The sequence below is a fragment of the Heptranchias perlo genome, chromosome 27, assembly GCF_035084215.1.
Source record: "Heptranchias perlo isolate sHepPer1 chromosome 27, sHepPer1.hap1, whole genome shotgun sequence".
NCBI lineage: Eukaryota > Metazoa > Chordata > Chondrichthyes > Hexanchiformes > Hexanchidae > Heptranchias > Heptranchias perlo.
The window spans coordinates 20,159,746-20,187,664 of NC_090351.1; the positions used below are offsets into that span (position 1 = coordinate 20,159,746).

At 42.1% G+C, this 27,919-nt stretch overlaps 1 protein-coding gene across 2 annotated transcripts in view; it reads right to left on the bottom strand.

Annotated features, from left to right (window-relative positions):
- itpr3 (inositol 1,4,5-trisphosphate receptor, type 3) overlaps positions 1-27,919 on the bottom strand; it is a 263,682-nt gene that overhangs the window by 21,466 nt on the left and 214,297 nt on the right. For both annotated transcript variants that reach the window (XM_068007424.1, XM_068007423.1), the window contains exons 40-50: positions 26,015-26,207; positions 23,416-23,588; positions 19,620-19,820; positions 17,334-17,444; positions 15,619-15,714; positions 13,449-13,550; positions 12,626-12,709; positions 7,552-7,662; positions 5,257-5,449; positions 2,641-2,766; positions 1,549-1,721 (exon numbers count right to left, since the gene is read on the bottom strand). In XM_068007424.1, coding sequence (XP_067863525.1) covers positions 1,549-1,721; positions 2,641-2,766; positions 5,257-5,449; positions 7,552-7,662; positions 12,626-12,709; positions 13,449-13,550; positions 15,619-15,714; positions 17,334-17,444; positions 19,620-19,820; positions 23,416-23,588; positions 26,015-26,207 — 1,563 coding nt within the window. The remainder of the gene's footprint in view (positions 1-1,548; positions 1,722-2,640; positions 2,767-5,256; positions 5,450-7,551; positions 7,663-12,625; positions 12,710-13,448; positions 13,551-15,618; positions 15,715-17,333; positions 17,445-19,619; positions 19,821-23,415; positions 23,589-26,014; positions 26,208-27,919) is intronic.

Below are 27,919 nucleotides of genomic sequence, written 5' to 3' on the forward strand. Positions count from 1 at the left end.
AATGTGATGGTGAATTACTGTGGAATGTGATGGTGATTTACTGTGGAATGTGATGGTGAATTACTGTGGAATGTGATGGTGAATTACTGTGGAATGTGATGGTGAATTACTGTGCAATGTGATGGTGATTTACTGTGCAATGTGATGGTGATTTACTGTGCAATGTGATGGTGATTTACTGTGGAACGTGATGGTGGTTTACTGTTGAATGGGATAATGATTTACTATTGAATATGTCGTTGGTTTACTCTTGGTGATTAATGTATTACCGGAAGCGCCCCTGACCGCACCCCCCCCCCACAATAAAATAGCAGCAGTTGCTGAGTTTTCGAGCTGAGTGGGCATCTATGGAGCATTCCTACTGAAGTGGGATATTTAAATGACACTGCATATTCCAATGGGGTCAGAGCTGGAGAGTCCTGGATGGTGAGGTCTAAGGGGCCGTAGTGTCAGCTGAGCTCAGTTGGTAACACTTTCATAGAGGTTTAAAGTCCCAGTCTAGGCAAGCGCATAATCTAGGCTGTCACTCCAGGGCAATGCTGAGGGAGTGCTGCACTGTCAGAGGTGCTGTCCTTCAGGTGAGATGTTAAACCAAGACCCTATCTGCTTGTTATTGTGGTTCAGTGGATATTAACGATCCCATGGTGCTTTTTGAAGAAATCTTTACCCAGTGTCCTTGCCAATATTCCTCCTGCCACTAAAAACAGATTGTCATTCATTTTATTGATGTTTGTGGCATCATAATATGTGCAAAATGGCTACCACATTTATCTACATAACAACAGTCACTGCTGTGAAATGCTTTGGCATACTGTGAGAGATGTGATAAGGCACTATATAAATTCAAGTTTTTTTTCCCTATTTCTGAGTTACAATTACATGTTATTTTCTTATTTCTTATTCATTCTTTTCACATCAGTCAATGCATATACTAATTCTTCTAATTTAGTTCTGGTTCTTTATTTTTCTGCAAAATTAGACAGCACTGGCCTGAGTTATATGCATGCACTGAAGTTATCCAATTTGTCTCTTCATATTGAAAGAATCCTCTTATCTCATTAACTAACATGCTCTCCTGTTGTGTATTTGATTTTTCAGGTGGATGATTATCTGTTCAATTAAGCCCATATGTCAGGTAATCCTCAAAGTAATTAAATGGAGGATGTGTACAAGGATCTTGGTACTTTGCCAAATTACTCCAGCAAACAAATTGAAATGTGAAGTCTTGTGTTGGTCATGGGTAAATGCCAGCATCACTTGTAGATGTAATTTCTATGCTCAGCTACTGGTCTGCTAATTGCTAAATGAGGGCACCTTGTATTGATTTTTTTTAGGATTCTCTGGATAATTATCCAGCTATTGCATTAAATAATAAATTAATCAACTAAATAAAAAATAGAAAGAAAACCATAGATGTCGGAGTAGAACAATTGTTTTGGCAATAGGGATTAAATGTTGTGGAATTAATACTTATCCAATACAAGCAAGTTAGCATATGTTTTGCATAATTCAATATAAAAGTTTGCTAATAATCAGCTTCATACTTACATTAAGTAATCCCAGTGTTAACAATGTGTGGCCTATTCCTATGTAATATATAGATCGAACTATCAGTGCTATTATTAATGGCCTGAGGCCATATCTCTTGGAAAACAGAGAAACTGCTGAGAAACATATTACACCCCAAAAAACAAGCGAGAGAAAGGATGAATCCAGGGCTCCTGTAAGAAGAAAAATAGAAAACAGATTGTTGCTATGCTTCTTGACTTAATGTATTTTTATTGAGTAACAAAGCATAATGTAACCTTCTTTCTAGTCATTGAGGTGGGCCTTCAAGTTATGCCTGTAGGACACTGGCAATACCACTTCAGCAGCAGCTAACTGCACCTTACATGGCTGTAGTTTCAAATCAAATTTGGTTATCAAAGCTGGGGAACTCCTTCTCTCAGGCTTATAAAACCTAAGCTTGATGTCATTTAACTGCTATTTATTGTCTTCTATACTTGCCCTTTTTCCTATTCTTTTCAACCTTTGTGGTATTCTGGGTTATGGATCAAGTCCATTCACCTAAGCATCTCAATATAAGAAAAGCCTGTGGTTTAGAGATGAAGAATAGACAGTGCTATTCTCCAACCTTGACAGCATAATTGGTCCTTACAGTCTTCAACAATGTAACCTTCCATTATTATTAACTGTTATTAATGCTGTTTGGAGTTTATCAAGGCACACCATAGAAAAAGCATAAAAGAGAATAAACAGCAAGTGAAACAATGCCCTGTGTTCAGATGACAAATGCTTGGACTTTGCCATTCATAGTTTAAGAAGTTAGCTAAAGTCCTTGATTAAATGCTAGCCTAATTATTCACAGACAATCATTCATAATCTATCCAGATCATAGAATCATAGAGCACAGGAGGCTATTTGGCCCTTCGTGCCTGTGCTGGCTCCTTGAAAAAGCTATCCAATTAGTCTCACACCCCTGCTCTTTGCCCTTAGCATTTTTTCCTCTTCAAGTATTTATCCAATTCCCTTTTGAAAGTTATTGTTGAATCTGCTTCCACCGCCCTTTCAGGCAGTGCATTCCAGATCGTAACAACTCGATGGACATTTTATACATTCAAATAATCCACGATTGCCTACCCATTGAAGTAGCTTCTTCATATGGATAGAAGAAGGCAATGACCAGATTGATAAACACAGCCAGGTTGAAGGAGATGCTGCCCCACAGTGACATCCTCCTGGAGAACCAGTACAACAGGGGCATGCCTAATAAAAAAAAGAGGGACAATACATGTGAAGACTTGCAATCTATAAATAAACTTGCTGGAAATAATTCTATCAGTGAGTGCACAAAGATTTACTGTTCAATTCTCTGTTAAAATTTAGTGATTGCCAGGATTTCTCCTGAACTCTCTTGAGAACTGAATTCCCATCACACAATAGAATTACGTACACAGAATTTACAGTACAGAAATAGGCTATTTAGCCCAGCATCGGCTATGCCAATGTTTATGCTCAACACGAGCTTCCTCCGACTCTACTTCATCTCACCATATCCTTCTATTCCTTTCTTCCTCATGCACTTATCTAGCTTCCCCTTAAGTGCATCTCTGCCATTTATTTCAATCACTCCATGTGGTAGCAAGTTCCACATTCTCACCACCATCTGAGTAAAGAAGTTTCTCCTGCATTCCTTATTGGATTTATTAATGACTATCTTATATTTATAGTCTCTAGTTTTAGACTCCTCCAGAAGTGGAAACATTTTCTCTACGTCTACCCTATCGAAACCCTTCATAATTTTAAAGACTTCTATCAGGTCATCCCCCCAGTCTTTTTTCTAGAGAAAAGAGCCCCAGCCTGTTCAGTCTTTCCTGATAGTTGTACCCTCTCCGTTCTGGTATCATCCTTGTAAACCTGCTTTTGAATTCTATTCCTCTAGAAATGGACCACAGTGCTTTGTTTGGACTTTTTATGGCTTTGTTAACCTGCGTTGCTACTTCTAATGATTTGTGTTTGTGTACCCCTGGATCCCTTTGAGTCTCTACCCCATTTAGACTCTTATTTTCCAAGGTGTAGGTGGCCCCCTTATTCCTCCTATCAAAATGCACCACCTCATTTGCCATTTACACGCCTATTCTGCAATAACTTACAAGTAGGACGTGCAATACTATAATGAGGATAAAGATTATCCTGAAGGCTCAGTAAGTAAATACACTACCCATACAGTACTGAGTTATACATGGGGCTAATTTCTCAATCTCAGTGGGGAAGTCATGCTCCAAAGGGGCATAGGTCAAAGACAAGGATGCAACACAGTAGCTCTCATTCTCCAAATCATAAACTGCAAGCGTGACTGCCTGCTGGGAGTGAAGGATCGCTGAATTAGCCTTCATGCTCCCAGTTCAATCCTTGAGCAAATCTCAGCCACAAATAGTGGGGGGTGGGGGGGGGGGGGGCGGAGGGGGTGTGTGGAAACACAACAACTAGTATCCATGCCCGCCATGTTAGGGAGGGAAAATCAGCAAGGCTTCCTGATTGTTACCCAGTGAGCCATGCTGAAAAGTAACAGAATGTACGTATACGTGCGTATGTGTGTGCATGTGCGTATGTGCGTACGTGTGTGTGAACATTAAGTAACAAACAGGATAGGGCTCAGCTCTAATACCAATCACGGAGATTAGTCTGTGAACACTGTGTAGGCTCACTTGTGAAGAAGGGCTACCTGGTACCAGGGGACTGTTTGCATCTGTGAAAACGTACTCTAGTATGTCACTACCTTCATGAAAGGGATGAGAAAATTGGGGGCAAAGGAAAGAGCATCACATAAAGAGACTTATTCTTTGTTTATTGGTGGTATACTAGCTCCAAAGATGACCTTTAACATCAGTGAAAATACAAACAGTACTTGTGTACAATGGTTCACATTTCATTTTGGAATGATTTGAAACACCAGCCCAACAATCCTCTTCCTGAGTATTCTTTAATTTGTGAATGAGGTCTTTCACCTCTCTGGAACATGATGGGAATCTAATTCAGACTTTAGTTTTATTTTTAATGGCACAGCTTGAATAAACTATAAAGCTTAAAATTTGAAAACAGTACAAAAGGGTTAGTGTTGTATTCTAGAAGGGAGGGATTTAAACAAACAATCTGTAACTATATGAGCTTCAAATATTAGTACAAACCAAATAATTTAATAAACTCTCCAAAATGAAATTATTCTGAAAGGATCTGTGACCAAATTATTTTTTCTGAAGATCAAGTTCTATTTCAACAGTGTAGTTCCAGTCATTTAATTCCTGTCATTTCATTGAGACAATTTTCCTTCACACTTAATATTGTTTGGTTGAATGGCATTCTCTACGAACTTCATATCATTACTATCTTTTTGGGTTTAATTTTCTCTGTGTGCTATCTGTAACACACTGGTAAATACATTCACATAAATTCCAACACTATCTTAAAAATAAATGTGTTAACAACTGCATTAAAATATGCAGACAGGAACTACCATGAATGTCTTAACTACTGCACTACAAATACCTAATGAGGAAATGAAATCAATTTGTGTGAAATAGTCCTTTCTGAGATCTAAGCTTAACACAATAGTGTCATTGCTGCCTCTTTCTACATACTGTGGATCAGTCCAGTATATCGATGCAGCAAATTCTCTTCTTCCCAACATGAATTTCAGACAACAATGAATCTTTGAATTGACTGAAAAGTAAAGGAAATCTTTCAAAATGTTCTTACTTCTGAGTTTCTTTTGCCAAATCATCTCATTGTATAAAAAATTGGTCTTTTCAAAGAAGTCGCTGACTTTGCTGCCTTGCTCGTCCTGTTCTGTGGTGTTGATCACTCTGTGCTTTGACTCAATTGTTAAGTATTCACAAATACTTGGCACGGGGAATACAATCTGCTCCATACTTCGGTCATTCCGAATAATCTGGTGACCACAAACACAGTTGGAAAATGCAATTAAACAGATGGACACCACACAGCCTTAACAGCTGTATGGCCCCGGTTTTTATTATCTTGATTTTTTTAATGTTCGTTCATGGGATGTGGGCATTGCTGGCAAGGCCAGCATTTATTACCTATCCCTAATTGCCCTTAAGAAGGTGGCGGTAAGCCATCTTCTTGAACCGCTGCAGTCTGTGTGGTGAAGGTTCTCCCACAGTGCTGTTAGGAAGGGAGTTCCAGGATTTTGACCCAGTGACAATGAAGGAACGGCGATATATTTCCAAGTCAGGATGGTGTGTGACTTGGAGGGGAACGTGCAGGTGGTGTTGTTCCCATGTGCCTGCTGCCCTTGTCCTTCTAGGTGGTAGAGGTCGTGGGTTTGGGAGGTGCCGTCGAAGAAGCCTTGGCAAGTTGCTGCAGTGCATCCTGTGGATGGTACACACTGCAGCCACTGTGCGCCAGTGGTGGAGGGAGTGAATGTTTAGGGTGGTGGATGGGGTGCCAATCAAACGGGCTGCTTTGTTCTGGATGATGCCGAGCTTCTTGAGTATTGTTGGAGCTGCACTCATCCAGGCAAGTGGAGAGTATTCCATCACACTCCTGACTTGTGCCTTGTAGATGGTGGAAAGGCTTTGGGGAGTCAGGAGGTGAGTCACTCGCCGCAGAATACCCAGCCTCTGACCTGCTCTTGTAGCCACAGTATTTATGTGGCTGGTCCAGTTAAGTTTCTGGTCAAAGATGACCCCCAGGATGTTGATGGTGGGGGATTCGGCGATGGTAATGCTGTTGAATGTCAAGGGGAGGTGGTTAGACTCCCTCTTGTTGGAGATGGTCATTGCCTGGCACTTGTCTGGATACATAAAAATAAGCTCCTGCAAATAGACAAAACTTTGAAACAATCCTTTTAAACTTCAAATATTTAAAATGATTAAATCTGATTGTATGTATTCACTAGCTGTGCTTTTATTCAGTTACTTGTAGCCACCAATGAGCCTTAGTTGACCCTTGACTCTAAATTTCTGAATCATTTGCAGGTCCAGCAGTGGAGAATATCACCACCCTGCCATATCTGCTGCCAGTTTGTGTTATATGATTCCAGCAACTCCAAAGTGTCCAGCTTAGTTTTGCTGAAGTACTTCACATTGCACTAGATAGTGAATTATAGAAACCTGGGAGTGATTGCACATCAGATAACACACATGTTAGAATGAATTACCTAGCAATAACATACCAAGGGATTCTGATGGGTGTTGGGGGATATTTTGTTTTCTCACCATTTTGTATCTATTTTCTTCCAGTTCCCTGCACCAAGAGAGCAGTAACTGACCTGTCAGGTTGCTCGAAAGGAACCTCTCGGAAGTGCCCAACAGCTGTGTAGATTTATCACTATAGATTATTATAATCAGATGATCTGATTGGCCAATAAAGTGGCATTAATGTATGATAAAAGCTCCTAGTCCTAGTTGTTCAGCCAGCCAAACCACTATTGTGTGAGTCTTTAAACTTTCACTGTTACTTTGTAATTGGTTTTATCCTATTTAAGACTAATTACAATTAACATCCCACTGGGTTTCATACTGGGATAGATCATCTTAAACAGATTAAAAGACAAGGAACAGCTTGCTGTAGAATAAAATATATTGCAACATTCTTTTAAACAAGAATGGGATTAGAGAAATATGAGGAACTACAGACCATTTCATTATATTGACTTTCGACAATAAGCTGAAACATGTTCTATTATGGACATTCGTTTAATCTTGATGTTGAAATGATATTGCAAACCTCAGAGCATTAGTGAAGTACAGCAGCTCCTCACACTACCTACCACAACCTCTCAAATTATTCAGATTTTTTGGCTTTCCTTCATTAACAGGCATGAATATAAAACACCATGTTGTAAAACAGTCCTTGCTATAATGTGCACTTCATTGATTCCTACTGCTATAAAAAGACTACTTCTTTGTACTTTGTTCAGGATCTTGTGCCAGCAATAAAGTGCTTATTGGTCTTGGTGGCGCTGCTCAATTGGAAGTAGCACATCGCCAGGCCCACAAATTGAAGACACATTTGTTAAGAGTCTACCTCTATCTGTGCTGTGTGGTTCGAATAGTAGGTCAAAGGATCTTCCTCTTCTTGTTGCTCCTGATGACCCGTTTTCAACATTTGCTGTATTTGCATGTTGTTCAGCATAAGCTGGAAAATGTGGAAAAATCCATTAAATCACCAGTCAGAGGATTTATTGTTGCTGCTTATTCGACATCCTGAAGCTGAAATCTGAACATTTTTGGTCCTGTCACTCTGTGTACATGTTGCTTCACTTATTATTTTAAAATTTATTTTTTGGATCAGGACTTCTGTAAAAACTGATTATGTGTACCTCATCTCATTAAATTATGCATCCTGCAAGCCGAATTAAATGAAAACTTTTATACAAGAGAAGCTTTTTAAAATCAAGATGCCAGTGTGTGAAGGTGACTGACACCTGATAGGCTTATAACATTCAGTAACAACAACAATAACTTGAATTTGCATAACATCTTTAATGTAGCAAAACGTCCCAAGGCTCTTATGGCATGTTACGTAACCAAAACACAGACAACTAGGAAGCATTTACAACAAGGCTGGGAGCTACATTTCGTATCACTGCTATTCTCAGAAGAGGAATTCTATGTAATAGGAAGTTATTTTGTATATCAGAATTATATTACTGCCTCAGAATTCTGTTTGGTTTAGGTGGGAATTTACTTTGAGGAAATTTATTGCCACAGAAACCCAGCAATTCTGCAATCAGGATTTACTTAATTACGATATATCTTTTGCTAACAAAGGCATTCATTACAGTAAATGGTTAGCTAAACTACTAAGAGTAGACTTCCAAATTATGATAATGAATGGGTTGCTTCTTAAATGAATGCTATTTCCCCAATTTCAATTGAATGCTTCACAGATGATGTCACTGGTTGGTGCGGTTTAGTAACTTTCTGTGTATTATGTGTTCAATTTATTGCATCATCCAATACAACAGAACACATGAAAAGAGGGACACACATTATCTTGGCAATAAAAGCCGAGGAATAATTTCACTGTTTTAAGCTTTATAATGCTAAATGTCAATAAAATAGCCAATTATCATCAGAGTTTTATGACTATAATAGTTCTTGACTCATTTGGAACAATTTGAGGTTCCAATATCAAAACCTGGCATTGTTGTTAATAATCAACAACTTGACTTATATTTCTATAGCGCACAATGTATGGAAAGAAACACCTGAGATTGTTATGCAAGACCAAAATTTGAAAAGCTATATTATGAGAATGATCTTTGTACATTCACTCTACCATGCAGAAGAGCATGCCAGGAGCAGCACCAGGCGTACCTAAAAATGAGGTGCCAACCTGGTGAAGCTACAACTCAGGACTACATGCATGCTGAACAGTGGAAGTGATATGCTATAGACAGAGCTAAGCGATTCCACAACCAACGGATCAGATCAAAGCTCTGCAGTCCTGCCACATCCAGTCATGAATGGTGGTGAACAATTAAACAACTAACGGGAGGAGGAGGCTCTGCAAACATCCCCATCCTCAATTATGGTGGAGTCCAGTACGTGAGTGCAAAAGACAAGGCTGAAGCAACCGTCTTCAGCCAGAAGTGCCGAGTGGATGATCCATCTCGGCCTCCTCCCGGTATCCCCACCATCACAGAAGCCAGTCTTCAGCCAATTCGATTCACTCCATGTGATATCAAGAAACGGCTGAGTGCACTGGATACAGCAAAGGCTATGGGCCCCGACAACATCCCAGCAGTACTGCTGAAGACTTGTGCTCCAGAACTAGCTGCGCCTCTAGCCAAACTGTTCCAGTACAGCGACAACACAGGCATCTACCCGACAATGTGGAAAATTGTCCAGATATGTCCTGTCCACAAAAAGCAGGACAAATCCAATCCAGCCAATTAACACCCCATCAGTCTACTCTCAATCATCAGCAAAGTGATGGAAGGTGTCGTCGACAGTGCTATCAAGCGGCACTTACTCACCAATAACCTGCTCACCGATGCTCAGTTTGGGTTCCGCCAGGACCACTCGGCTCCAGACCTCATTACAGCCGTGGTCCAAACATGGACAAAAGAGCTGAATTCCAGAGGTGAGAGTGACTGCCCTTGACATCAAGGCATTTGACCGAGTGTGGCAGCAAGGAGCCCCAGTAAAATTGAAGTCAATGGGAATCAGGGGGAAAACTCTCCAGTGGCTGGAGTCATACCTAGCACAAAGGAAGATGGTAGTGGTTGTTGGAGGCCAATCATCTCAGCCCCAGGACATTGCTGCAGGAGTTCCTCAGGGCAGTGTCCTAGGCCCAACCATCTTCAGCTGCTTCATCAATGACCTTCCCTCCATCATAAGGTCAGAAATGGGGATGTTTGCTGATGATTGCACAGTGTTCAGTTCCATTCGCAACCCCTCAGATAATGAAGCAGTCCGAGCCCGCATGCAGCAAGACCTGGACAACATCCAGGCTTGGGCTGAAATGTGGCAATTAACATTCGCGCCAGACAAGTGCCAGGCAATGACCATCTCCAACATCTGTGAGGTTATGCACTTTGGCAGGAAAAATCGGAGAGCAAGTTATTATCTTAATGGCGAGAAACTGGAAAGTACTGCAGTACAAAGGGATCTGGGGGTCCTAGTGCAAGAAAATCAAAAGGTTCGTTTGCAGGTGCAGCAGGTGATCAAGAAGGCCAACGGAATGTTGGCATTTATTGCTAGGGGGATAGAATATAAAAACAGGGAGGTATTGCTGCAGTTATATAAGGTATTGGTGAGACCGCACCTGGAATACTGCATACAGTTTTGGTCTCCATACTTAAGAAAAGACATACTTGCTCTCGAGGCAGTACAAAGAAGGTTCACTCAGTTAATCCCGGGGATGAGGGGGTGGACATATGAGGAGAGGTTGAGTAGATTGGGACTCTACTCATTGGAGTTCAGAAGAATGAGAGGCGATCTTATTGAAACATATAAGATTGTGAAGGGGCTTGATCGGGTGGATGCGGTAAGGATGTTCCCAAGGATGGGTGAAACTAGAACTAGGGGGCATAATCTTAGAATAAGGGGCTGCTCTTTCAAAACTGAGATGAGGAGAAACTTCTTCACTCAGAGGGTAGTAGGTCTGTGGAATTTGCTGCCCCAGGAAGCTGCGAAAGCTACATCATTAAATAAATTTAAAACAGAAATAGACAGTTTCCTAGAAGTTAATGGAATTAGGGGTTACGGGGAGCGGGCAGGAAATTGGACATGAATTTAGATTTGAGGTTAGGATCAGATCAGCCATGATCTTATTGAATGGCGGAGCAGGCTCGAGGAGCCAATTGGCCTACTCCTGCTCCTATTTCTTATGTTCTTATGTTCTTATGTAACAAGAGAGAGTCCTAACCACCTCCCCTTGTCATTCAACGACATTACCATCGCCGAATCCCCCACCATCAACATCCTGGGGGTCACCATTGACCAGAAAATTAACTGGACCAACCATATAAATACTGTGGCAACAAGAGCAGGTCAGAGGCTGGGCATTCTGCGGTGCGTGACTGACCTCCTGACTCCGCAAAGCCTTTCCACCATCTACATGGCACAAGTCAGGAGTGTGATGGAATACTCTCCACTTGCTTGGAGGAGTGCAGCTCCAACAACACTCAAGAAGCTCGACACCATCCAGGACAAAGCAGCCCGCTTGATTGGCACCCCATCCACCACCCTAAACATTCACTCCCTTCACCACCGGCGCACAGTGGCTACAGTGTGTACCATCCACAGGATGCACTGCAGCAACTCGCCAAGGCTTCTTCAACAGCACATCCCAAACCCGTGACCGCTACCACCTAGAAGGACAAGGGCAGCAGGCACATGGGAACAACACCACCTGCACGTTCCCCTCCAAGTCACACACCATCCCGACTTGGAAATATATCGATGTTCCTTCATTGTCGCTGGGTCAAAATCCTGGAACTCCCTTCCTAACAGCACTGTGGGAGAATCCTCACCACACGGACTGCAGCGGTTCAAGAAGGCGGCTCACCACCACCTTCTCAAGGGCAATTAGGGATGGGCAATAAATGCCAGTGATGCCCACATCCCATGAATGAATAATAAAAAATCTTTGTACATTTGTACAATTATTTGAGTTTGATGATACAACTCTTACTTTTTCACCCACCGAGGGAATTTGAGCTCATGCCCAAGACTGGCATGAAGGTGCAATGTTAAGGGGACATCATTCTGCTGGAGGCACCAAATTTCAGATGAGATGTTATGCTCTGGAATTCTCTGCCTCTACTTCTCCATCTCCTTTGAGATCCTCCTTAAAAACTATCTCTTTGACCGAGCTTTTGGGCACCCCTCCTAGTCATAGAGTCATACAGCACGGATAGAGGCCCTTCGGCCCATCGTAGTAGCTCCTTCTTTGGCTCCGCGTCCATTTATTTATGATGATGCCTCTGTAAAGTGCCTTGGGATGTTTTTCAATGTTAATGGCCTTATAAAAATACAAATTATTGTTTTTGGTGTCAGGCTAAGATAATAAGCATCCTGCTGGGCAATAAAGATCCCTGGCACTGATTACAAAGGTGCCAAATTTCATCTTCTAATGAAAAATGGGAGAATGCCTGCTTTCCTCTTATAATTGAAAACCCACTAACAAAATATAAAGCACAACTACGAAAGGTGCAATTACTGAGAAAATAATTTTGTTCGTAGTCCTTAATTATAGAGTTAAATGGGTAGTCTCTCATTTCAAATTAAAGGAGGTAAATTACCCCCAAAGAGTTGGGTGTAACCAAAGTATCCCACCGAACTCACACACACACACACACACACACACACACACACGTGGATAAACCCTCCCTACTACCCAGTGTACTCTAGGGACCTCTAATTGTAAACGGGATACACAATCTGCCAAAATAAAGCACACAAAATAGGCTTTAACAAAAGATTATGTACTTCAGATCTCAGGAAGTGAAAACTCTTTAGCTGGCAATTAACATGTTGCCTGATTAACCCAAAATCTGAATGGGAAATACAAATCTTTGGCACATTTACTTAGTCAACAATTTTGTGTAATGATTCCTGTTCATTAGTGCAAACTTTCACTGGCTCACCATTGAAATACCTTCTTCCACCTCCTCTTGTACCCGTTTGACTGGCTTCAGCAACTGCTGCAGTTGTTTGTTGTGACGTGACAACTGGAAAAGACAACACAAGCTTTAGAAAATCTTTACTATTTATCAAGTAAAGAATTATTTGTGATGAGGTACTGCCACACTACGTATGCCATCTGGCATCTACAGCAAAAAGAGCTGGAAGAAGCTGGCATGTATGATAGGGCTGGAAATCTCCTGTGGTCATCAGACACAAATCTCACAGAAAAACAGAAAAGGTAAGGCAGCAGATGAAACAAAGGCCTACTAACCAACAATATTCATCTGTGAACAACTGTCTTGTATTATCTGGTGTTAGGTACACTGTAATCGTTTCTAAGTTTGATTGCATGTACTCAGTAGTAATGTGGTCATGTTCAATTTTATCTGGAATGATTTTTCTCTCCCAACCTCCCCACCCCGCTTAATTCTGAAGTCTTGTGAAGCCCCATATTTTTGTAGCTACATATTTGACAGGATCTTAAGACTACTGCAAATAATACAGCCACCTGAATGCGTGAACATATCAATATATGTGGTGATTCCGGGAGTTTCATATCTGGCCATTTTAATAGTCTGTTCTTCCTTTGGGAACAGCTGGTGATCTATGATCTACCTCCTCCCGTTCATCCTTGAACAGCACCATATCACAGCAGTGAGGATCATATTGCTTCCTCACTCCTTTCTGTGCTTCAAGAGAAAGCAAAGCCACAGACATGTGAAGAGAAGAGAACAGGAAAGTAAAAGGTAACATTCAAAGAAACAAATAATGAAACAGCATTACCTGTAAGGCTAAAATATAAATGTTGTGTCCTACATCTCTTGGGGAAACTTCTGAATTCTCACATTCTGCCTCTTGGTAGTAGGCCTTATTGATAACATCAACCTTAAAGGGTATAATTCGAGAGTAATTAAATACTTAGGACAGAAGTGTGCTTCGAGTCACATCAGAATATATCAGCACATGCTTCTTTTATTTCTTTCATTCATGCCTTTGTCATGACAATGAATCGTCAAGTGAAAATGTGAGCCAATTGTTTTGACAGTTAATGCTGTATTCTTTCTGGTAAAGTCATCAACAACTGCAATTCTATGCTAGTGTACCCACCCCCCCAGCCCGGCCCCCACCACACACACACACACACACACACACACACACACACAAAGCAGATCCCAATAAAAAGATACCTTTGATTCAAACTATTAGACTAGAGAGTTTGTCATGCTGCTGTTCTCAAAATGTGTTCTAAGAGCAATATGATTCATTTTACTGGGCCAATTTAGTGTGTGCAAATCACACAAGTTTGCGGCTTATGTGAGTTCTTTCATCAGGTGAGAAATTTAAAGTATCATACTGATTAAAAATTCCACATTTTTAAGATTTACTTGGAGCTTTGTATCTAAAAATGTTGGGCTTTAGTATTCTTGCCTTTGAGTCAGAAGGTCGTGACTTAAGCATATAATCTAGTCTTTAGCTATAATGCAGCATTGATTGAGTGCTGCACCTTTTTGATGAGACATTAAACTGCACCCCACTTGCCCGTTTAAGTGGATGCTAAAGATTCCATGGCACAATATGAAAAAAGGTATGAAGGTCTCCCAGTCCTGAACAAAATTCCTCCCAAACCCAACGCCACCAAAAACAGTTTGACTGCTCACTTATCTAATTTGCTGATAGTGGGATACTGCTATGTGCAATATTGGCTGCCGTGTTTGCCTTTATAACAACAGTGTCTACACTTCAAAAAGTATTTAATTGGGTGTTAAGCGTTTTGAGTTGTTCTTAGGACACGAAAGGCTACATAAATACAAGTTCCTTCTTTTCTTCAAAACTACTGTGATGTGCATAAAAATTTCTTGTAATGGCCTATATTCCATTGCAAATATTACATTATATCTATAGTTATTCAGCTGGACAAGCAAAATAGTGCAGATGCTGGAAATCTAAAATAAAAATAGAAAATGCTGGAAACACTAAACAGGTTAAGCAGCATCTGTGGAGACAGGAAGGTAGGGTTGACTTCTCAGGTCGATGACCTTTCATCAGACATTACGGGGGTAATTTTACCCCCACCCCCCCGGACGGACAAGGTGGGAGGCAGGGTAAAAATAAAAAAATCTGAACCCTGACCCCAAACTGCCTCCAATGCACCCACTTCCAGTTTTAATGGAGGTGGGTTGGAGATGGGCAACTAACCTGCTCTCCGGAGGCGGGTCCATCCTTAAAACATTTTAATGAGGCTGCTTGTCTCAAAATTAACCTCTGTTTCACATTTAACTCCTGGGGGTTGGGTTTCCTGGGCCTCGGGAAGGGAGGCAAGAACTGTTGGACGGAACAGGTAAGTGCCTTTCCAGCACTGCTAGTGGGCCAGGAGGAGAAAGAGTGCTTCCCCCCGGCCCACCAAGCTAACCTGTAAACCACCTCATGATCGGACCCCCGCGATCGGACCCTCCCCCCAACCCCACGATCGGACCTCCTCCCTGTGATTTCCCCCCTGATATCCGCCCCGCGATTCCACACCCCTTCCCCACCGATGTCCCTCCTCCCTCCCTCCGTCTACTCCCCTGCTGCGGCCGCCCGACAGTCAGCCAGCCTCTCAAGCTGGCTGACTGCAGCTGGGAAACCGATTCAAAAAATTTTGGCAGGACCTCCGGCAAATCGTTCTCCTGATGCTAAACCTCCACCACCCCCCCTCCCACCCCTGCTCCCTCCCCTTCAATATCGGGACCCAAGGTTCTAATGAAAGGTCACTGACCTGAAACATTAACCCTACCTTCCTCTCTCCACAGATGCTTCCTGACCTGCTGAGTGTTTCCAGCATTTTCTGTTTTTATTTGAGACGTTCAGCTAACCCATTTCAGCTACATTCAGGTACAGCTCAGTGAACCCATGCAAAGTGATATGCTTGTGTTCAAGATTTGTGACCATAAATAAAATATGTTTTAACACTCACCAATTCCTGGGGCCTCATGTTGAAGAGGATCCTCTCTGCATTCTCAGTGTCATGCCTACTTTCCATAAGTCCAAGTAGAAGCTTTGAAGCATTGTCCTATTAACAAGAATATTAAAGATAATATCTGAGTGTTTAATGTAACTACTGGCACTGCCAGAAAGAAAAGATAAACATACTTTAATTAAAACTTTCTTTTCAGGATTGAACCTCATCAAATTCACTATTCACTTGGGAAGTACAGGCCATGGAATTTGTATTTATATTCTTTTTGCTGTGGTATGTTGCTTTCAGTTTTTAATGTGAATTACACTCTTTTATTTTTCTGCTTTTCACACACCAATACATTATAAGAATGCACATGGTCTCCTTAAAAGGTCTCCGTTAATAACTCGCACATGCATGACTGATAGAATATATGCAAGAATGGTCTGGCAAAGACTACGGGGTAGAAACTGGTAAGCATTGCGCCCATTTATCGGGGGCGTAAAATGAGCGCAATGCATACCAATTTAGCAGTTGGACGGCCTGTGCCCAATGTGCGCAGGTGTTGGCCCCGTTGCTAAATTCGTGGGTCCCGGCTGGACGCCTAAAACAAGCTTTACGCCCCTTAAAATATGTAAATTAGAGGCCTAACGCCATTGAAGAACCTCATCAAGAAAGTAATTAGTCTCCCCTGTTCCGGATTCTTCAGCGGTACCCACGGCTCACAACTCCAAGCAAGTTAAAAAAAAGGTTTTTTTGTTAAAAAACTCATTCTGTGGAGCCAGAGGGCTCCTCCAACTCCATCGGAGTCCACTCCAATTGCCCCTCCCAGGACTTACCTAAGGGCCATTACCGGTGAGGTAGTCGGTCTGACACTGATGTCTTCACTCGGGCGAGCTTCCTGTGAAGGTGCCAAGTACGTAAACAAGGCCCCTGGACCAATCACCATCAATCCTCGGGCCTCTTGGTTCGGGAGCATGGCCCAGACTAATTTGTAGGTCGACCTCTAATTTTCCTTCTTTTACTGTGGGAAGTGCTCAGCCTCTGCATGACAGCTTCCCACAGCAGCATGAGATTGGGAACTCAGTGAATACGTACAACCCAGACCCATTATTCTGAGGTACACTTCACTGCTGATGTTAGCATGCTATACTAAGAGACAACTGCATCTTCTATTTTTTTTTTGGGGGGGGGGGTGGGGAGGAAGGGAAGTGTTCAAGCTTTTGCAAGACTTTGGTGTATGGATCCTGAACCTCATTTTTTTTATATTCATACTCATGATGCTGGCATGGCCAGTATTTATTGCCCATCCTTAGTTGCCCTGAGAAGGTGGTGGTGGGCCTTCTTCTTGAGAGGGCAGTAGTACCGATTCACCTGCTTGTTATACATCTCTTCTGATTTTCAGGAGATATATAACAGGTGACTAAATTGATATAATCCGTTTTACACTATCACCCAAAGACAAAATTACCCCCAGTGACTTTAAATATAATTTGAACCAGTCATTGAGAATCTACAACCTCCACAAATAAAAATAAAATCTCTGATCTAAAATGAAATGGGTAAGAAGAAATGAATGTCTCTTCTGGTTAATGTTCTTATCTGAATTTCTCAATTGTGTCACTGCCTTGTTACTCAAGTTCTACCCAGTCCAATACTTTATATAGTGCGTCTACTGTGGAACATATTAGGTGGAATCTGCTATCAATGTTTTTGACCAGACCTCTCCTCACCTTTAGCTGTAGCACTAGGTCCATCCTGTACTTGCAGAGTGGGCTGATATCATTCAGGATCAGTGCGGTGATAATATCAATGCCATTGCTCTCATGAGTTACAATGCAAGTCTAGACAATGAAAAATCAAAAAATCTTCTGAAATATCTCGCAGCAGAAAGTAGGAAATATATTCAGGATTACTCATCTTATTAAAGCTGTGCTTTGTACGTACTGATATAAGTTCATATTTTTCAAGAATTTAATGAACATAAACCTAATAGAAATACTCACGGGTGAGAAATATGCTCCCTTTCACCAGTCCCTCCTGTAAGAGAACCACTATGGATTGCAGCTTCGATGGGTAATGAATCAATGCCTGAGCAATTGTCCATTTTACAAAGAGTAGATTTAAACAACCTGTTAACAGGCTACCCATCTATTGAGGTCTGATGAATCCTACAATCGATTCTGAGGGACAGCATAAATCGTCATTTAGAAAGGCACAGACCGCATGGATTTGTTAAGGGAAGGTCGAGTCTGACGAACCAATCAAGGGCAGTCAACATGGATTTGTTAAGAGAAGGTCATGTCTGACTAACTTGATTGAATTTTTTGAGCAGGTAACAAGGAGAGTCGATGAGGGTAATGAGTTTGATGTAGTGTACATGGATTTTAGCAAGGCCTTTGACAAGGTCCCACATGGCAGACCGGTCAAAAAAGTAAAAGCCCATGGGATCCAAGGGAAAGTGGCTAGTTGGATCTAAAATTGGCTCAGTGGCAGGAAGCAAAGGGTAATGGTTGACGGATGTTTTTGCGACTGGAAGGTTGTTTCCAGTGGGGTTCCGCAAGACTCAGTACTAGCTCCCTTGCTTTTTGTGGTATATATTAATGATTTGGACTTGAATGTGGGGGGCTTGATCAAGAAGTTTGCAGATGATACAAAAATTGACCGTGTGGTTGATAGTAAGGAGGAAAGCTGTAAACTGCAGGAAGATATCAATGGACTGGTCAGGTGGACAGAAAAGTAGCAAATGGAATTCAATCCAGAGAAGTGTGAGGTAATGCATTTGGGAAGGGCAAACAAGGCAAGGGAGTACACAATAAATGGGAGGATACTGAGAGGTGTAGAGGAACAAAGGGACCTTGGAGTGCATATCCACAGATCGCTGAAGGTAGCAGGACAGGTAGATAAGGTGGTTAAAAAGGCATAAAGGATACTTTCCTTTATTTGCCGAGGCATAGAATATAAGAGCAGGGAGGTTATGCTAGAACTGTATAAAACACTAGTTAGGTCACAGCTTGAGTACTGCATACAGTTCTGGTCACCACATTACAGGAAAGATGTGATTGCAAGTGAGAGGGTACAGAGGAGATTTACGAGGATGTTCCCAGGGCTGGAGAATTTTAGCTAAGAGAAAAGATTTGATAGGCTGGGGATGTTTTCTTTGGAACAAAGGAGGCTGAGGGGAGATTTAATTAAGATGTATAAAATTATGACAGGACTAAATAGAGTGGATAGGGAGCACCTATTTCCCTTAGCAGAGGGGTCAGCAACCAGGGGGCATAGATTTAAAGTAATTGGTAGAAGGATTAGAGGGGAGCTGAGGAGAAATCTTTTCACCCAGAGGGTGGTGGGGGTCAGGAACTCACTGCCTGAAAGGGTGGTAGAGGCAGAAACCCTCAACTCTTTTAAATAATACTTGGATGTGCACTTGAAGTGCTGTAACTTATAGGGCAATGGAGCAAGTGCTGGAAAGTGGGATTAAGCTGGATAGCTCTTTTTCGACCGGCACGGACACGATGGGCCGAATGGCCTCCTTCTGTGCCATAACTTTCTATGATTCTATGAAAGGTCGGCGACCTGAAATGTTAACTCTGTTTCTCTTTCCACAGATATTGCCTGACCTGCTAAGTTTTTCCTGCATATTTTGTTTTCATACCAGTTTTCATGTGTTGTTTTTTAAGGGTTGTTATGGTTAACCTTCCTGAAATAGCTTTTACACCCGCAATGAAAAGTCCTCATTCAAATTGAACTAATTTCTGCCCTGGATTTTGCCAGCTGTTTCAAGACTAAAAAGAAAGGGTCTTCTTGCTGCCCTAATACTAATTGTCATTACTTGTCTGCTGAGTCCTGATAACTTCATGCCAGTAACACTAAGTAAGAAAGGAAGTTGGCATTAGCAGATTTTTATTTTCCAATTTGTGTCAGGTGGGGTGTACCGTTGTACCAATATGCCAAATGGAAACTGGCATCCGTGTGCACTACACAGAGCATGGTTCAGTAATGTTGGGTATACTGCGTACCTGGTTTTCAGTGCAAGGTCCCTGACAGTACTCTGTTAGTGTCTCCAATGTCTGAATAATAAGTAACACATTATTTTCATTGATGTACAGTCCCAGCAGCCCCAGGCCTCCAGTGGTGCTCCCACACATAATATCCAAGAACTGTAGAGTCTGACAGACTAAGTTGTAATTTGTCTTGTTGCTTTGACAGCGGAGAAAATTCTGTTGAGGAAAAATACACACTTAGTCAAGAAAAAAAGTGCTACTGATAAAATCTTGCAGAATGGAATCAAATGCAAGGTTTAGGTGCAGACGAGGATTCAATTTGTACATCCTCTTCATTTAAAAATACAAAGGCCCAGAAGCAAAACATTAGCACCGAGAGAATAATTTTTAACACTCATGCATCTGCTTAAGTGGCAAAACCATTATCCAAGGAGGTAAGACAGGGTTGACCAATGAGTGTGCACTATTAAAAACCAATACCCTATTTGATGTCTCTACTTTTGCTAGAATTATTATTAAAACATTTATTTGGTCCCTGAAGTGCGGAATGGAAATAATGAAATGCTGTGCGTCGTAAATGTGTTCCTGCAGAATCTATTAGGTAAATTCTGTGAGGCCCTGGTGTGCGGCCTCACACACAGCCACCACATATCAAAACATTATGGACACGCTGCCCATGATTTTACATCCATTGATTTCAAAGGATGGAAAATTGTGGGCAGCGCACCTCTGATATTGCTGGCTGTATGCGAGGTCCCAACTGTGGTGGGGATGGCCACAAAATGACTCTTATAGGTTTACTTTGGAGATCATAGATTCCTATGGAAGGATGAGCTGGATGGGACGAATGGCCTCCGTCGTCTGTACTTTATTACTGTGTTCTGTGAGATTTCCCTTTGATTGGCATGATATGGAATTTGTTAAAAATGCCAACATAGTGACCATGGCAATTCTTCCCTCTATGTTCTGGTCTTGAAGTTCTGTGGGCCATGATCCTAGTGGTTATGCTGGGATTGAGCAATGAATGCCCTTCAGTGTTGACAGCACTGGAGTTTGCGAAGTCAGTGGGGGAGCACCCAATTTGCATGGGACAGTAGGCCTATGTGTCACCATGGGCACCTACCTGCCCCATCCAGCTGGAAAATACAGCACCTGGCCACCTTTTGGGTTTGGGAGGGGTTGCACAAGCTCCCTTCTGATCCCATGGAGTCTGCCCCTGGCCACTGATATAAATGGGGCCGATCCCAAAAAAATATTGGCCAGTCTTTGGGAGTCCAGGCCACTTCCCTAGCCTGCCATCCCCTTCCTGTGGAGTCCACTTACTCCCATCTGGAGGCTGCGTTGCCTCAACTCACTCAACCTACCAGCCTCCAGTCCTACACCAGGTCCTGACTAAGTTGGGGAAGCAAGATTGGGAGCACTCAATCCAGCTTTGCCCTCAGGGTCATCCCCAACACCTTTTGGCTTATAAGGTCCACGTGGAAGTACCATCCCTTGCAATGCTGCCCAGAAAATCCCAAATCTTGTGCAACTGAGTCACTGCTGTTTTCTGGTACGTTCCACTGGACTCCTACCGGAGTTACAGCGGTAGGCTGCCGAAATCCCTGGGGAATTTTGGGGCCTACTAAACTAGTTATAGTATACTGATTCTGTGACAGTACCTGATGGTTTACTCCAGACTTGGAAATAGTGGAATAACATCTTTCATATCATTTTATTAATGATGAAAACTTGAGTGTTATGAATAGAACATCGAATGCCTGTGTACGGTGTTTTTTTTTGCATCTATTCCTAAAATTGATTAGAACACATTCATAATTTGGTAATTCATTATAAGAACATAAGAAATAGGAGCAGGAGTAGGCCATACAGCCCCTCGAGCTTCCTCCGCCATTTAATAAGATCATGACTGACCTTCGACCTCAACTCCACTTTCCTGCCCGATCCCCATACCCCTTGATTCCCTCAGAGTCAAAAAATCTATCACTCTCTGTCTTGAATATACTCAACGATTAAGCATCCACAGCCCTCTGGGGTAGAGAATTCCAAAGATTCACCACCCTCTGAGTGAAGAAATTCCTCCTCATCTCAGTCCTAAATCGCCCACCCCTTATCCTGAGACTGTGCCCCCTAGTTCTAAACTCTCCAGCCAGGGGAAACAGCCTCTCCGCATCTACCCTTTCAAGCCCTCTAAGAATTTTATTTATCTTTCAATGCCAATCGAGTTACTAAAACCTGAAAAAACAGCTTAAAACTCAAATGAATTGAACAAATACAAATGACAGGATGAAACCGAGGAAAAAGATTTTAAAATGACAGTAAATAGAGATTCAATATGCCTGCACGGTTATGGTGGGAAAATATTTTTTTTGTAGGTTGAGGTGAAGGGAACTGATGTAGGACCTGACAGCATCAAAATAGTCAGACCTGGAGTCTTTAAGCTATGTTCATACTGTTACATACTGTGATACTGCTGCTAGAACCTGATAGTGGCAGAAGTCTGGAGCTGCAACACTACCATTCACGAAAGGCCTATGAATCACTGTTGCTGATATTTGCAGACAGACACTCGTAGGGACAGGAGTACGCCATTCAGCCCCTTGAGCCTGTTCCGCCATTCAATTAGCTCATGGCTGATCTGTATCTTAAATCCATGTACCCGCCTTGGTTCCGTAACCCTTAATAATCTATCAATCTCAGTTTTGACATTTTCAATTGACCCCCAGTCTCAACAGCTTTTTGGAGGAAAAGAGTTCCAGATTTCCACTACCCTTTGTGTGAAGAAGTGCTTCCTGACATCATCCCTGAACAGTCTTGCTCTAATTTTAAGGTTACGCCCCCTTGTTCAGGACTCCCCCACCAGAGAAAATGGAGGGTAATTTTAGCCTGGTGCCGGGAAGGGGGGGGGCGGGGGGATCGAATTGCAGACGGGAAACGGGAAGTACGGGTTTCCCAGACGTCCTTACGATTTTGATGTAAGGACGTCTTTTATTTTTTTAACGGTTTCCCACCCTGATTGACAGGCTGGTGTCAGTCAGATGAGAGAAAGAAGAGTCAGGAAGAGGTAAGTGCGCTGGATTCGGGATTTTCTGGGCAGCCTTGTAAGGGATGGAACCTCTACGTGGACCTTATAAGCCAAATGGTGTCAGGGATAGCCCTGAGGGCGAAGCTGGATTGAGTGCTCCCAATCTTGCTTCCCCAACTTAGTCGGGACCTGATGTAGGACTGGAGGCTGGTAGGTTGAGTGAGTTGAGGCAACGCAGCCTCCAGATGGGAGTAAGTGCAACGGGTTGGAGGTGGGTTTGAAATTGTTGCCATTTTTAATGCTCCCCCGCCTCCAACCCACCTGTTTTTCCAGGCTAAAATCATGCCCATAGTTTCTATCTACCCTATCAACTCCTTTGATCACCTTAAACACCTCAATTACATCACTCCTTAATCTTTTATACTCAACTCTAATCTATGCAACCTGTCCTCATAATTTAACCCTTTTAGCCCAGGTATCATTCTGATGAATCTGTGTTGCACCCCCTCTAAGACCATTTGTCTATCTGGTATTAATGGAGGTACTGACCCATTTAAATGAGCAGGTTAATGCCTCTGTTAGAATAGTGGACTGAACAATATCATACAAATGTGTTAATCATTTGTCCACTAATATCACTGTCAGTAGTTTCTAGTCTTATACCTTGTCCATTGGTTCTTTGACGCTTTTGGAGATCCAAACCCAAGACAGCAGCTCCCTGACATCGAAATTGGTGGTATTTTTAGCCTCACTGAAGGTGACTTATAAGAGACAATGTGATCTAACCTGGAGGTTACAGTTATGGTTCTCACACAGGAGCTGTAGGAAGCGTAGGATGGGTTGCATTATTGCCACTGCTGGGCTCATTTCAGCTTCCTTTTGTCCACGTTCAGCATCTCCTAATTTGTTCATCAGCGACCTGTTATGAGCTGTGGCCAACAAAACATGGACGCCCTTTCCTACAGGGGAAATAAGCATGATTGAAACTCAACAGAAACAAAATCACTGGCGCTGTGCAATATCAGTGTCAAACACATTAAATGTCTGTAAATTTTCTTTATCCACTACACTAGCAGATGTTAATGGCTTCATTAAAATAGCAGACAGAGGAGTTTTATAAGGTGTTAATGTGTTTGTTACTAATATTGCACAGCATGATTCCAACCCATTGGAGGTTTCATGATGCTATTCCAATGAACTGTCTGTTTTTCCTTTATGATGATAACTTAAATCAAGATAGCCTTGACAACTACAAAGACTTATTAGCTACAAAAAAATTAAAACAATTAAGATTTTGGAAAATTCAGTCATTCCTCAGAATACAGATGCTTGTTTTTACTGAATCTACATTTCGTATGCTTTAGTTGCAATCTTCATTGGTAAAAATTCACTAAAATAGTTAAAAGAATTGATCATTTTACCACATAATATATTTTGTTTAATCATTGCAGGTCTCAGGACGTACTGCATCACATTTTCCAAACGTTCCAAATGTCACAAATTAAAGTTGACCGTAATTAAAATACACATTTCATATAATACAAGTTGATCACCCACAGTGTTCTGCTTCAGGAGTCAGAATCAAATGCAGTATTCAGATCAAGCAGGGGAGAGGGATAAGTGAACCAAGGCAGGGGAAGGGGAGGAGGCCCATTCACAGATCTGCTGCTCAGCACTTTCCTTGCTTCATGCCTGCTATCTGAATTCCAATATCAGATATCGCCTCTAGCGGCAATGGACCCGGAATGACATTTGGCATTGGGGGGTGGGGGTTTACAGAGAACAGTAGGATAGAAAGCACATTCAGTGTGGTAGGCATATAGCATAATGATATGGAAGATGAACCAGGATGGCAATCCTAAGGAAAATTCGGAGAATGGCTTTTAGGAGACTTTGAGGTGACGAATGATCCCTGCAAAGACTGCTTAGGTGTGCTGGCAGTGGGTTCTGACCTTTGAGGAGCACGGCAGGGAAAGATATAGACCAGAAGTTTTTCAGGAAGCCATCCCAGGCTATTTTGAATGATGGGCCTCAAGCTGGGTCATCATGAGACGCCACTGAGACAAAACAATGCCACCTGACTGACAATTTTACGAACATGAAGGCTTTTTCCTAAATCCCATCAAGGCAAACAAATTTAAATTTTAATAGCTTTGCTTGCCCCAGATTTATTTTTTCTTGCCATTGTTCTGCTCAAAGAGATCAAGATTACAACTAGATAAATGGTACCTGTCACGTGACAGTCACACGAAGAGCAATTAATTATATTGCATCATTGCACCAGTTACAGGCATAACTGGTACTGCAGCTCTGTGGACACATTTGGAATGTTTCTTCCCATAAAGAGCATATGACATAAGAGTTTTCAATGCATTTTGAAATGAAATTTTGTGACCCTCTCAGCAATTTTAATAAACAACGGGGCCGGAAATTGCTCGGAAAATAACACTGAGCATAACAGCGCTCACCGTTATTAATGGGCAAATTGAAGAGCAAGTTCTGACGAGCACACATGCGCAGTCAAATGCTGAAATCCAGAACTCACTCTTACTGATTCACTGCTTCTCGTTAAAGGGACCTCGCCGGCTGCAATCAATGGACCAGCGCCAACTTACTTTCCTGCTCTGCTGGAAACTAACTAATCTCGCTTAAAAAAAAGGTACGCTGAGTTTTTTAGATCCAAATTAACCTTTAACGGCGTGGTAAGTATTAATGATTGCCAAACAATCTCTCTGGCACTGAAAATTTACTTTGAAAAATGTGGAGTCTCGTTACTCCTGATTTTAATAGTTTTTGGACATTTAAAAAAAAATTAAATTTTAAAATTTAATATTTTTTAAAAACTTTTTCTTTCTATCTCTTTTATCTTAGATTTTAAATCTTACCCTCTATTTATTTCGCTTTCTCTATCTCATTTTAATGTACATTTACAAATCTTGTTGGGCACTTCCTGGTTTTTAGTCTGTGCAGTTTGTCAATTGAGTTTTACTTCCAGGTTCTTACAGCTTGGCTTGCTTCAAACTGATTGGTTGAGGGGACATAGCGATCCTTTCCCCGCTCACACAGCCCGGGAAAAAGTGCTGCTGTTTTTTGAACTCGGATTTCAAGGAAGTTGCCGCCAAAAAGAACGCGGTAACTTAGTGGATGAACTTAAATCTCACGAGCGGCCGAGAGCAATTTAAAGGCCAATATGGTTTTGGCTGGTTTCCAAACGCAGTATGTAGAAAATATTGAGGCATCAGGTTTCTTTTAGAAGAGGAATTGTGGTACCATCATAAAATATCATCCGTATTCATAATGACCTTTCAAGCAGTATTCCTTCTCTGCTTCATTGTCTATGGTGGATTTAACAGAACAATGCAACTATCAGTGAGAACCTTCTAACCTTTCTGAGCAGCTCCCGGATTAGAATTTGTTTTCTCGTTCACATCATCCTTTGTTATTTTTACTCCCAGATCATTCATGTTGACTGAAACAGTTGCTTTGATTTCTTGCTGAGCGATCTTCATGCGTTGATGAAGCACCTTGAAAAACTTCTCTGATTTATTGTCACTAGTCATAAGACTGTAGAAGGAATTCTAGAGACAAAATATGAATCAGCCGAACATATTAGCAAACAAGCATGACATAATTCAAGAAGCTGCTGCCTGCTTTAGGCGGGCACATCATCCGTGTAAATCGGAGTCCTATTATGTCGAAGGGCACCAATAGCATTTTAGCCGAGGCCTGAGCCGGGAAGCACCTCCAGGCCTTATAAGGAAAGTGCCAGTCTCCCCTGCCTATGAAATCCCCTCCCGAAACCCCCTCTCTTAACTGGAAGCCAATAGGCAGCCAAGAGTCACGCAATCTTTACCATTCCGGGCGGGAAGTGGACGGTCTGCATTTAAGGGAGTTAAAATACCTCAGGCCTAAAACGAAGGCTAACGAGTGTGTTTTCGACTCGGCCCCACCCCCCCCTTTGGCCAAAACCTGTTCCAAGTTTAAATCGACCCCATAGAAAGGGTGTATTTTTAGAGCTTCAAATCTGCCCATCATTACAGAAGAGGGTTATTGCATCTGTCACTCTCAAGCACAGTTCTTAGGAACATTTTGTTCTCAAATAAAAAAAATTCTAGACATCAGTGTCTGTACATAAATCACAACCCATTTCAGATTTACTATCAGTCTCTGGTCTCCAGAACAATGTCGGGACTAAAACTAATCAAAATTATTCTTTGGTGAGGTCTGGCTGCATGGATTATCCAGGGAGACTCATGGGGTAGTAAGAGTTTTAGTAACAAGAAGAATTCAGGGCACAACTGCATTCACAACCAGATATCAAGCACTCTTTACTCAAGAGGGTTTTTGTGATGAAGCAATTATGCTAATTACCATGGCCATTTTCACAAAAATGGAACAATAAATGGTCATAAAATACAAAAACAACAGTTTCCTGTGATGAAGAAAATGATCTTTCAACATATTCGTACAGGAGTTGAACTTAGACTCAATGGCCTAGATATTCGATTGCACCTAACAACAGTCTTACAGAGGGTGGGGCACAGGATGCACGCACCTGCTCACATGGGCGCAGGGGCCGTGTGAAAAAATGTACTGGGACCTCATTATCATGAGGGTCAAGTGTACAGCATTATCGGCACTGCTTATTGGCTGCACGCCTATTTGGGGGGGGGAGGAATTTGGGCATCTCCGACGCCACTTAAAGGGGAGGTGCACGGTGCCTGCAAACAGTGGGGAACGCTTGTGAACACAGAAATGACTGCAAGTCCTGTATAATGGACCCACAGGTTCTACGATGTCACTTTGGAGGCTCTGGTTCAGGTCGTGGACAGGAGGAGGGAGATCTGCTCCCCCTGGGGGCGGGCAGAAAACCCTCCAGACACTACCTCCACCGCCAGTGGGAAGAGGTGGCTGAGGAGGTCAATGCCAGGAGCCTGGCGCCCAGGACATGGCTACAATGTCAGAAAATGTTCAATGACGTCAACAGAGTTGTTAAGGTAAGAATCTTAACTCTCACCTCAATTACTATCTCCGCACACCTCCACCACCAGCAGCCTCACTGCTGACAACACTCACTTCTCCAGCTTCCCTTCATTCTTCTACAATCACTGTACCACACTTCACTCCACCTCCTTCTACTCCTGCTCACACCCTCCGAACTTCATACTCTCACCACTTCTTGCAACCCTCAATTCCACACCTCACACAACACATGAACTATTCCACCATTATAGGCACAGTCTCAAAACACCTCACAAGGCTGTAACCAACACACTCCCCTCTTTCTTGC